The 12855-nt window shown below is 44.3% G+C and overlaps 1 protein-coding gene across 8 annotated transcripts in view; it reads left to right on the forward strand.

Annotated features, from left to right (window-relative positions):
- Nucleotides 1-12855, forward strand: part of LOC138569187 (ankyrin repeat and fibronectin type-III domain-containing protein 1-like) — a 2784778-nt gene that overhangs the window by 2236725 nt on the left and 535198 nt on the right. For 7 of the 8 annotated variants that reach the window (XR_011303172.1, XM_069646931.1, XM_069646929.1 and 4 more), the window contains one exon: nt 11522-11650. The exons of the other annotated variant lie outside the window; for it this stretch is intronic. Coding sequence is in view for 5 of the 7 variants with exons in the window: in XM_069646931.1 (XP_069503032.1) it covers nt 11522-11650 (129 nt within the window). In the remaining 2 variants the exon portion in view is untranslated. The remainder of the gene's footprint in view (nt 1-11521; nt 11651-12855) is intronic. 8 annotated transcript variants of the gene reach the window in all.

Below are 12855 nucleotides of genomic sequence, written 5' to 3' on the forward strand. Positions count from 1 at the left end.
CTTATGCTGTAACAATTAGTCAACCCAATAGAAGAAAAAGCCTTCTAAAATCTGCTCGCAATCAGGCACATTAAGGCCCTACGTCACTTTCCGACAAAGAAGGTTGGCCATCATGCCATTGGTTCTCTCAAGAATACATTAACCCAACAACATTTATATAGGTAACAGATTACCTCAAGAAAAACATACCGTAGAGCTAAAACAGAGAGGCTAGAATGTTACTCGGACTGAGCAGGAGTGGACATATAACACCAGCTCCGCGAGTTAAAAAAGAAGCCACTTCGAGGCCTTCTGCATCGTCCTCAAGGCACTCCAAGGCCCAAGCAGCAGAGTATATCTAAAGCAAAATCTCATATCACCAACTAACAAGAGATCTGGTTGGCCATATTTTGAAACACCGAAGCAAGGAAAACTGCAATCAGGAAAATCGAAAAACCTGGCTTCTCAACAGTTAATCAACAGAAATTAGCAAACTCTCACAAAACAACACCCTTTATCAACCAAATCCCCCCCCCCCTACACACAACCTAATAGAACAGCATACCAGCTCTTGGCTGTCCTGTTCCAAACCAACTCGTGGAACTCAGAGAATGAATGACTAGAATATGTCAACAGCACCGGGCATTGCTAAAACCCTAACAGAACACCTTCCCTGTTTCTTTAATATCAACGCAGAGTACAACCACACAGATGCCCAACAGCTTTCACCATGGTGCAATCAACAGTGGGATCATGTGTTACGGTATACAGTCTCTATATCGAAAATGATATACTGAATCACTTATATATGTAAACATATACCTTGAAATCCCTTATATCGAATATATTTATGGTGGAGTAAAGGGTTAATTTTTTGGGGGAACGGTCGGGATGATTTTTAGGGGTCGGAAACGGGTTTGTGGGGGCACTCCCCAAAATGAAAGAAAAACAAAATAAAAAACATTCAATATTCAGGTTTTCAAGGTATATGTTTCGATATATAAGTGATTCGGTATATAATACCTCGGTATAAAGACATGTAACCATGAGCTACCTTCGACTCCAAAAGTCTGCAGGACCAATCACTGCCCCTATTGACTAACCCTTCATTTCTCTACATTACTCACCACACACCAACTAAAACTAACCACTTGCACGCTGTGTTTAAAGACCCTCTTCCCAGACTCTAAACAACACAACTCCTCACCTCTATTACCAACTGACAGACCCTGCCCGACGCCATCACCCCCACACTGCAAGCATTAGGTTTCCTCTCTGGGCATAAGGCCCTCAATGCTCCTAACATAGCCCACCAAGAAATCTGCCACACACGCAGAGTTCAGGGTACATACGGTGTCCACCATCAATACAAAGCACCACCATCTTGCTTTTTGCCCTCCCCGCCTAACCAACCAAACCCACCCACACTATTCCAGATCCACCAGAGCAGATCCACCACAGCACACGCAGACTTTGAAAATTAAAGTAGTGGACAGTGCACGCCCTGATAACATAATGTGTTCATTCACTGAAGTTGCTCCTCCCAACAGATTCACATGGGGGAGACTTGCAAAGTGGTATGTTGTATTTTCCCTAATCCACTTCCTCATAGGGTTCTCTGGACTCCATATATGGCCTGTGCCCATAAGTCCCAATCCCCCCAAGTCCCCGAGACATTTTACAGATAGTTTCAAGAGTCACATTTTGTCTTACTTGTCCCCCTTCACTAACAACTCCTGCAATTCTGGCCAGGTGGCACATTTCATGATGGCTGGTAGGATAATGTGCTTCCACCTATGGTGAAACTCTACCAACAAGGAGCTGGGATGAACATTAAATATACCAAAGATGTTCCTGTTGTGCATTAATAAAACTACCATTTAAAAACACCTATTGGAGATGACTTAGTCTAGAAGTCCCTTCAATTTAGAAGCAATCTGACTGATTCTACTGTAAAGGGACTTATAGAATTAGGCACAAATACCACGATTGTGAAGATGGTCAAAAGATGTTGAACTAATGCACATTGAGTTTCATCTCAAATAATTGGGTTTACATTATAGTTTTATTACTACACAACAGGCACAACCTTGATATAGATATATAAGTTTTGGTTGGGTAATGTGGGCTGCTTATGACTCTGTTTTTTCTAACTCGACAGCACTGAGAGTGTCTGTTCTTGGCAAGGCAAATTGACACTGCTGGGCCTACACTATTTTACTGTGGTACAATGTCTTGCTCTTCTGTCTCCGTCAGGCCTGCTCTCTTTAAACATGCGATACTGTTCCCCTAAGTAGCGAGGAAGGTTGCCAGGAGTGATATGGATTAGCAATGTAATGACAGGCGCTCCTGGCAAAAGTGATGCCAAGAACCCCTGGCAGATCTTCCCAGCAGCTTAGAGACTTTTCCCGTTTCATCAGAATGGGCCACAAAAAATAAATCGAGAAAACTTGCCTCCCAAGCCTTGTTTATGTTATGTTATGTTATTTTGCATTTATATAGCGCCTTATATACCATTGGTATGGTCTGAAGGCGCTGATAGGTTGAACGCCCTTGGGAACCGAAGTTCGGGTCAGTAGAGAGAGTAGAGAGAGTCAAAGGTGTGTGTGCGCACCAGATATGTGTGCAGCTGGTGTGGTATTCGTGTAGTAGCTGCTTCTTAGCAGTAGGTGTGGTGGTTGAGAGATCTGGATTATGTGTTCATTCTGGCAGGATTTATCCAGACCGAGTTTGGCTGCGTTAGGCCTGAGGAGAAGGCCTGACTGGGGGGTGTGTAACCAGCAGTGTTTACTTAGAGTGATGGGGAGTGAGCGGGAGATGTTGATATGAGAAAAGTTATACCGAATGGTGTCATAGTATCTCTGTGTTCTAGTTGAGTGGTGGTGTAAAGAAGAGAGTAAGCGTGGGGTGTGGTATGATGGGATATATGCGTATAGTTAATGTAATGTTGTGATTTGCTGGTATGCCTCACCATTGATTTGGCTCATTTGCCACCATTTATCAAGACTTCTTGCCTACACTTTAGGCGACTGTGTTTGCATCTGTGTGCGTGACTTTATCCTACATTACTGCTGTCACCTGGATGCCCCGGTGAAGGGATAGCAAATACTAGAAAAGGACAGGAATGACTGTTTGATTATGAGTGACAGCGTAAGAAGGGGCACTTTAGGGCATATATTAAATGCATTGGGTAGAACAGTGTGAGACGTCAGAGCAGAGGCAGTCAGTCATAATGGGTTCCTGCAGACAGAGTAATCCACCAAGGAAGCATTGATGGAACACGTGCACTGGACTCACGTCTTTCATTCATTCACCTTCACGCATTAGCAGAACAAGTCAGAAGAGCTACCTCGATCATTATCTTGGTTGTTGGCGACGTATAGGGTGCCTTGTGTAGAAACGCTATATATGCTGCCGGAGTGCCAGATACTTGCAGATTTTAGCGTTACTAAGCAAGGAGAACACAGCAGTTAGCTTTCTTGTCCTCGGGACAGTGGTCGAAATGAGCGGGAACGTTCGGGATCGGCGTTCCACTACTTTTATTTTTTACTGTTAACAGTTTCACTACTTTTTACAATCATTTTCACCATTCCAGAACTGCTCTTTGTGAAGTTAAAGCTCACTTCTCCACATCACTACCCAATAGCAGTTACAGCTAAACTGAAATCTGTTTCAACTCCATTGGCTGCCTGTCTGCACGGATGCAACCCTTGAAAAATGTGTTGCATGGTGCTCCCTTCCTGCCTACTATGGCCCCCACCGGGGTCACAGTTCCACTACTTTTTTCTGGTATACTTCTAACATTGCCTCAGGACCAACCCAGTGGCAAGCTGAGATCAGAAGCAGGGAGCCAAAGGGATTAGCAACGCTGGTAGAAATGAAGGGTGACATACTCAAGGAGCGGATTGAGCCTATAACCCGAATGCCGTCAGGTTCGAGTCTCGGTCTCGCGCTTAGAAACTGGTCTCCAGTATTAAGCACGTTATAAAAGAACAATTATAATTATAATTATAAGAAATGCGTTGTACGGGACAAGGAACTCAGAAACTCAGCAGGTATGAGACTCTTGCTTACAGCGTTGGAAAACTATTGGATAGGAGAAAAGCTTCAAAGATATCAATACTTAATTAAAGAGCTTACAGTTTGACAGAAAGAACAGGAGCAGTTTCAGTAGGGAGTGGAAGAGGGATGGTAGGAGGTATGGTAGGAGAAGGGGGAATTAATTACAGGTTTAATTTTTACTTTTCTATTTTTATTTATTCGGCTTAAAATAGTTTACAACATAGAAAACCATTAGCCCCCCCATGTCTCCAAACCAATATAAAAGAAAAGATTATGTTTCATCAATCATCCAACTTCTGCGACTCTTTCGATGTCGATACCTTTAAAATGTTATCACTTGTATCTAATCACAATTGTCTATTTCTCTGAAGTCAACAGAAATGTAATAAAAGCAAGGGAGATATGCGTTCTTCCCCCTTCCACCAATCATCCACAGACCTGTCTACATACATTTTAGTCGCCTCTACCAATACAATGCTTCTCTCATTTCTTAACACAGGGCAAATGAGGATTACATGTTTTAATGATTCCTTGGTGTCTTTAATTCGGCATAGTCTACATGAGACGTCCATCTCTTTGTCCTTGCCTCATTTGAAGTACTTCTCTGGTCGGAAGTATGTTGAATTGGAAGCGCATGAATTGGGCTCTAAAGAACCAGTTCAGGAATACTTGCAAATACTGAGGCAGCACATTTAGTTTCCGTGGTTCTTGCAAATGGTCCCTGTATTGCTTGTACCCCGATCTTTCGTCCTGAGTCTTGATCCAGCCTTTTATATACAACTTTCCCTTAATCCTGCTTGGATCTCTCACCAACGAAGCATCAGATTAGCCCAAGTTCTTAACAATTGCCTAGCAGATCTGACTCCATTAAGTTAAGATTCGTTCACTGTTGTTCCCCAATGCCTTATTCAAGACTGAAAAGCCTCCCCTTAGATTATCTTCAATGCATTTGCGGTATAGTGACAGAGATTTCCAAGTTGCTATAGCATTTAGAGATGTTAATGCTAATTCCGTTCAGATTACCTGTGTTGGTGGGCTCTTTGGCAGTCGAAGTACCATCTTCCAAAAGATGCCTTCCAAAATAGACCAGGTTTTCGCTGGGAATTAAAATGATGTCTCAGCACCATAGGTTAAGATAGGCACCACCTTCATCCAATAGAACGTAAGTATTGGAACTAATGAAAATCCACAAGATCTCTTCAGCAATAAGCTTCCTTGGGCCGCAAGATTTTTAGCCTTTTTCCTCATTATTTCTGTTCTCGGTGCATCACATTTACTGGTGGCTACCCAAACTCCCAAATAGGTAAACGAATAGACCGCCAAGATGTTTTCACTGTTTAGTAGCAAAGTCCATTTCTTCTTTATACGGTTTCCCTGAGGTGCTCCAAATGTCATGATCCATGTTTTTGTTGAATTTCTTTTCAAGTCCTTCACATCCATGTGAGAGTGGAGTGCGTCCAGTTGTCTTTGCAAACCTATTGGGGTTTGATCCACCAGCACGATGTCATCAGCATACATTAATCGGCTGATTGATACTCATGCGATTTTTGGTGGAAAGCTCTGAGTCTGAGGGAAGGCATTTTCAACAGGTTTCATGCTATCTGTTAATGTCAAGCCATGATTACCAACGAACACATAAAGAGACATTTGGTAAAGAAAGTAGGATAGGCGTGGGTCAACCAGCAAAAGCAGAGCAAATGTAAGTAACGATTTATCTATACATATATATTGCGCCTTATGCCCAGAGGCAAACAGGCGCAGATACAGACAGCAACAGACTAAAACACCCAGACACACATGAGGGTTGAAACCAGATAAAAACAAAACCATCAAAAGCTAAAAATAGGATAAAAACATCAACTTAAAAATAAACAACTTTGTAAACAAGAAAGTAAAATAAGGTGACAATAAAAACACTGGCCACATTTAAGACCAGGCAGACGCTGAAAAGGCCCACTCAGGGCTTTCTTACATGAGACGAGAGAAGTCTCCAGTATTCGGCACCTCTATAAGAGAAGAAGCATCGCCCAGGTCAGGTGAATGCCCGAGTCACTGCCACTGCAGAGATCCAACCTCAGTCTGCAGTCAATGACTATTTTCTTGCAATTATTCTTGTCAGAGTGGCCATATAACAGCTGGCTCCGTCCCATGTCTGCCATTTTGAGAAGGGGAAACTGGAAGGTCTCCTTTCCAGTTCATATTCATTCATTAATTTTTTCTCCATTGCAAACAGTAAAAAAAAAAAAAAAAACAAGAGGAATCAAATGCCGTATCTTGTGGTGTTCTCGTCAACCGGGAGGAACAGAAAAAAGAATCGACCAATCACAAAGCAAACAAATAAAAAGTGTACACGCAGACGCCTATTTTACAAAAGCTGATTGGATAAAAGGGAACTATGTCAGTCCCATAGGAACTTGCAATTTCTTTTGTCATACAAATTCGTTATTGAAACACATTTCCAAGTGTCTCCTATTCTAATGTGCTCTGTTTTTCCACCACACTTCATCCTTTATGAAACTAATAACCTAAGAAAGATGTGTAAAACTCTTGCTTAAGCCTTTTATGTGTGTTTCCTACGCCATGCCTCATTTTCAAGTCGTTGTATGGCAGAGATGAGAGGTGGAACGTAACTTAGGTTTCCGCCCCTCCTTTCCTCTGCGAGATGCAAATGACCCCAGCGTTTGGACCAACATGGATTCTCATGCTGGCGCAGATGCTGGCGATTCCTACGAAGTCCGTTTTCCTTTTTCACCAGCAAAAAGCAGGCAGACTCCATTGGAATCGATTATAAATGCTGCCGGACTTGCCTACATGGAAAGCAAGTTTACTCAATTTGGTAGAGTGCAAAAGGATGACGTACAGGCATGTACGCCACCTTCTTGTCCTTCCCTATTGCACATCGCCAAGCAAATGAGCAAACTTTGGTGGCAGGGATCTGTCTATGCTGACGTACAAAAGTAACAGGTCCCAGCCGCCAAAGTATGGGGAATTCGAAATATGAACCCCATAGTGTTCTTCGCATGTCAATTGCTCCAGTGGGCACAGGCTTTGTTTGCTGCACTTTTGTGCAAAAATTGACTTTCTGTTTAAGTTTACATAGGTGACATAGGTGAAATTGACTTTTCAATACACTTGTACACCAGGTTAGTGGAAAGGTGTAAATCCTGTATGCAAAGTACACAGATTTTACAATGGATTCCTTTGGAATTCTCTTTCACGAGGTGGTAATTTCAGGTGGATTACATAGGAATTCATTGCATTAACGCCATAACGCAAATCCATGCCTGCGTTAATGCCCACGCATTTGCAAGGCAAGCCAGAAATAGAGGAGGGCGTTTTATTTCCACCCCGCTCCCCTACTCAGCCATACAAATTTAGCAGAATGAGTCAGATCGGATAAAATGGCGCCAATCACATATGCCTCCCTTTTTTCTGATCAACATCATCTGGAAAAGGACGGCCTTAGGCACATGCCCTGTAAAAGCCACCACCACAAACGTCCCTCGGGCACGTTGAACACCTTTCCATGAATTCTGCATACCTATAACCTCCCAAACATTCCTACCTTACTGTGGTGATAGACTGATGTATGCAACTTGGCTGAACTTAGCAACACCCCTTTCTTTCACCAGTGCCGATGCCTACAGGTCGCCCCTGTAACTCAATCTAGTTGCCATCTGATACAGTTCTACCACAGGACATGAATGCAGGTTTCTGAAGGCATTTGTTGTACAAGCCGAGCCATCTTCTAGAAATCGTCCCTTTACCTGTTGCGTGATGCTCTCGTGGTTTTAACACATCCCTAAGATGTCCGACCTGGGGGATTTGCTACTGTAGCCACCGCGCTGCCGGCTCGAGAATCTGCCGCCCATATGCGTCTTACGCATGAACTCTGTTCCGTTTGTCTTCCCAGTAGCTCCCGCTCTCGCGTGATTCATCCCCACTGCGGTACAGTGTGTGCAAGGCACTATAAATAGCTGCGATACAATGCAGCCCCGTGCCACATTCCCACACATTATGGGGGCATAGCCACTCGATCTCTGCCGTCCAGGAAGCAGGCGAGCGACAAGGCCTTAATCAGAGGTTGCTCGCTAGAAGCAGGCATCTTGCCAGCCCGCCAGGGGGAGCTACGTGGAGAAGGAGGCGGGTCTAAACACAGCACTTTCATGAAACATGGCATTATTTAGGACACGGGAAACTATGGAACACATCTTGCAGCAGTAGGGTACAACAAAACAAAATTCTGGAAGTCCTCTCAGTGCTGGGGGGCTGCTCCCTGCACAGAGTTTATGGAGTAACACAGTACCAGGTGACAAGGACGCATATGATATTTAGGTATGAACGGCACGAGTGGAACACCCTTTCCAGAGGGGGGACTCGTCTCATTTATGTGGTAACCTCAGCAGTGCACCAACCTACAACCAGCCCCTCCCAAGCACCATGCTGAGTAACAGGAGGTTGAACATCTTCTCAAATCTGTGGTGATGCTCGACTAGGATGCCATGCTGCCACAAACACCAGTGGAATGCCGGGGCCTGTTACGGGTCAGTCATGCGGTGCATTAACATAGCTGTGTGGAAGAGCTTGCTCCTGGAACAGTGATGCTGCTGCCGGCCTGTTTTGGACTGCTGTGGCAGACCGGTGGGCGCCACAAGGCTGTCATATCATAGGGTTCTCATGACGGGTTTGCACTGCGTGGCAAGATATTGACCAGCTGGAGTCAGGAATAGGAAGACCACTGCTCAAATGAAATGGAACCGAGAGTGAGAAAATGTGATCGTGGGCATTATCCATCTTCTGAGGAGGCAGTCCATGCATGCCCTGATTCCGTCTCTTAGGCCCTGAGTCATTGAATTATTAGCACGGAAAATAAGGTTCTTGCGCACCAAACTGCGCGAAAATGTGCGTTTGTCGATTCATGGAATCGAATGGGTGGTACTTTTCCAGGACTTACGTGGAGTTCTGCGAGCTGTCGAGCTCCTTGCGCGAGACACCATGCAGACCGTGGGCGAGGCCTGCGAAGAGGGCAGAGTAGGGGGCGGAACATGGAAAATGGAGATGAACATGTTCATGTGAGGTTTTAAGTTTATGCTCCGTGATGAAGGGAGGCCAATTTTGAGCTTGGCTGTGTAGCATTTCTTTCCATGGCTCCTTAACCCGTCTGTGTCATTACAGAATGCAAATGACTTCTGTCTCGGCCAACTAAAGGATTAGTCTGAAGAAAACGTCTAGGCTATTTGTTTTTCATGCGATCACAAGTGGATCTATTTCTTGAGTCTTCTAATCACAAGCAGAACAAGATCCGGTCATGGGTCGCCTGTGTTACAGTCCAAACGGGTTCTTTTGGAGACTGAGTCAATACTCATTTGAATGTGGTTGGTCCCTTTCTGTCATGGAAGTGGTAACTCAGCTTTAAGACCCAAAGGACAGAATGCGATCAACGATTTAACTCTAACCTCTTCTGAACATGCCTCTGCTACTTTTCCATTGATGTCACATGCACTTAAATCAACTTACATCAGCTTACTACTCTTCTTCCCGTCCAGACGAAGCCCAAAACTTGGAGTACTCAGTCACTCCATTTCTGAGACTTCATAGAAGAGACTAATGCTTTGGACCTTATTCAGGTGGGATTCTGCCCCTTGGGGGTTTGCACCCCATCCTTGTTACCACCCTTGATGGCTTTCACTTTTCCAGAGGCATCCGCAGTGTCTCATCCTAATTTTAGTAGATTTGTAAGTGGCTTTTGACACTGTCAGCCATTCCATCTTGCTTTATCAGCCCGCTCCTGAGAACGGAGTAAACTGCAATTTGGTACGGCATTTACAAGCAGTTTTGCGCTCTTTTCCATCTTTTTGGTGAGCGGCTTTACAGCTCCATTTGGGCTAAACCCAGCAGGAGAACCCTGTCTTCGTCCAGTTTAGTGAATGACATCTATTGGTTGTTGGTTATTTTTTCAGCTGCCGCTATAAGGGGGGGGGGATCCCTCTGTCCCCGTGCTAAATTTCTCTCTACATCAATTCACTTTGTCCTAAGCACTATGCGCTAAAACGAGGTATGTGCTCTCGTCTGGACTCTCGTGGTAATTTGTTTGCCTCTTCAGGTTATATGACTCAGTTTCATTTAGAACGGATACAGGCTTTCACCTTCGTTTTAGGCCTTTATGTGTGTGTAGTAGCCACACACTCCCTTAACTTCTACTCTGAAGGTATGTGGGGTGTCTCCTCTTACCCCTTAGGACCTGATTCATGGAATATTTGCCCGGTTCAAAGTGAATTTGCACTGCTGAAAAGTGACTCTGCGCTGCCGACAAAAACCCTGATTCATGGAACCGTGCAAAGTGTATTTTTGCAGTGCAAAGTCCGGTCACAGTCAGTGCATAGTAATTTTTGCAGTGCAAAATGACATTGCCCGGTCTTTGCACGGCAAAAATACACTTTGCACGGTTCCATGAATCAGGGTTTTTGTCGGCAGCGCAGAGTCACTTTTCAGCAGTGCAAATTCACTTTAAACCGGGCAAATATTCCATGAATCAGCCTTTTGGTCCTTCTTGCACTGCCGAAACCCACCCACATTCCCCAGTTCAACTACGGCTAGTGAACTTGATCACCGAGTAAAATATACAACTGGGACAGAGACTTGCAGTATCGTATGAGGATGCAGAAAGCAAGTCATGGATTTTTAATTCTCCTCCATGCTTAGATTATCCCGTGGTCTTGGTGCAATAGATAGTAGTTCTTTTCATAATATATTTATGTATTTATGTATTTATTTATTTATTCGCTATATGTTTATTTCTTTATTTCTTTATTTTTTAATGCCATTGATTTTGTGTTTCATAATGCAACGCCTGTATGCAAGATGTTTCACCGGACAGAGGCGAAACAAACACAATAGTTGAAAAAGTGCAGAGGGACGGGGAAGGGGGGAGGGCAGGAGAAGAGCAGGCGGAAAAGTGAATTAAACCATATAAGGGCACAGCATCCCGACTTATTAAGACAACACTTTAACAATGGAGGCATTGAATTATACCAGTCACTGTATTTTACATATTCAATGTCAACTGGTCATCATCGTAAATGCAAGCAGTATTGTGGAGTGTGGGGTGATCAAAATAGTGGGTAGAAATCAGGTCCTACGTAATTGAACTGCTAATCCCATTTGCTCAGGCTAGTCCACATGCACACGTGTGCAGATGCAGCCATCCATCCTTGCCTGGTTGCAATTTCCTGTGCGTTCTTTTTTTTTTTACTTTTCTGTTCCTTTTGTTTTTGGTTAATTGTCAGCAAAGTGTCAGTTGTGGTTGAATCACCCTGCATGTACATGAGGCATTAGTTCTTTGCATTTAGGAGACTCTCGTGTAGTGCCATTGGCCTGACTTTCGTTGGGAGAGTGAGGACAGATTAAACATGCTGTGTGTCTGCCGATCCAAGCCCTGAACCTACGCCGGCTAATGCCTCTCCTTTCCCGCCCTCCTCAGGTCCCAAAGTGGCTTCTCTAAGTTGGCCCAACGCTTATCCGTGAAAGAGAAGCACGAGAAGAAAAGCCAAGCTGAGAATGTGCCCGCCAGTCCACCCGCCTTCCGCCAGAGGTCTCTAAGCATTGAATGGTAAGAACTTCTTGGTGGTAGGGAAGTGGTGGGGGCGCGCTTTGCTTTTCCGCCTGCCCCGTTGCCTTGGATCAAGCCTCACAAACTGCTCCGACCTCTCTCACTGCTTTTGAAACATACAGCTCAATCATATCAAACACCTTTATCCTGCTGATTTTCCCAAAACTCATTCTTTCTTCTCTTCCTTTTAGTCTATCCTGTTATACTGGAAACGTCTGGCCACGCTAACAAATTGCTAGATCGCCTGCCACAAAATAATCTCCGGATCTTATATGGGTGCTACCATTTCTCGTCTATACATTTGAAATCCCCCATGCTGGCTGCCAAAATTAGATATGCGGCGACGATGCCAGAGTCTTTCAACCCCTGCATTTTTTTGGGCTTCAAGACTCGGGGGGCGGTGGGGGAATGCCCCAGTTGGCAGTCTGGGCATAATGCACCATTTCTCTACTTCAGCACATTAAATAAACACTTTTCAGCGCATGCATTCCAGGCTGCCTTTGCTGTAGTCATCAGTCCGTCTTCTCCCTCGAGCCTTGCAGTATCCAGCAGAGTGCGACTTCTTGGGAATGGAAGGTTTGGTCACAGTAGAATTAGTCAAATTCGAATTCGTCACATTTTTGGGGCCGGATTTGAAGGCAAATATATGTGTGTGGGTGGATAATCATAATACATATGGGGAATAGTCGGGGAGGGGCTGTGGGGGAGGGGTCTCCCCCTGCAAATATGTGTGGCTGAATTGAATGAAAGAAAAAGAAATAGATGAATTTGAATTTGACCAAAAAAACTCCACCAAATCCATTAGAAGCATCATTCTTCTCGGGTTGTTGCCAGAGAAGTCTAATAATCTTTTGTTTGTGGGCTTCTGATCGCGCGGGCGCTTACTCTTCCTCGAAGCACGCCCGTCTGTACTTGGCTCCTTGCTTCTGGACCCCTATGTTCCTCTTCTGGTTTGTTTTTATGTGCGCACCGAGGCCTATGGGCATGTTACGCGTCAAAAGTTATAAATAATAATAATAATAATAATAATAATAATAATAATGATGCTCCTGCCTGGTTCCATTGACATGGAAGGGCTTAATTTCCTCAAGTAGCTATGCACTTGTTGTTTTCATATGCAGTTTTACCCTCATAATTAGACCACTTCACTTCACTGAAGTTGTTCCTCCCAAGGTCACAGCTCCTTCCTTTCAAGTAGGTTCGTA

Source organism: Ambystoma mexicanum, chromosome 2q (genome assembly GCF_040938575.1).
Source record: "Ambystoma mexicanum isolate Mex_15411 chromosome 2q, UKY_AmexF1_1, whole genome shotgun sequence".
Classification (NCBI taxonomy): domain Eukaryota; kingdom Metazoa; phylum Chordata; class Amphibia; order Caudata; family Ambystomatidae; genus Ambystoma; species Ambystoma mexicanum.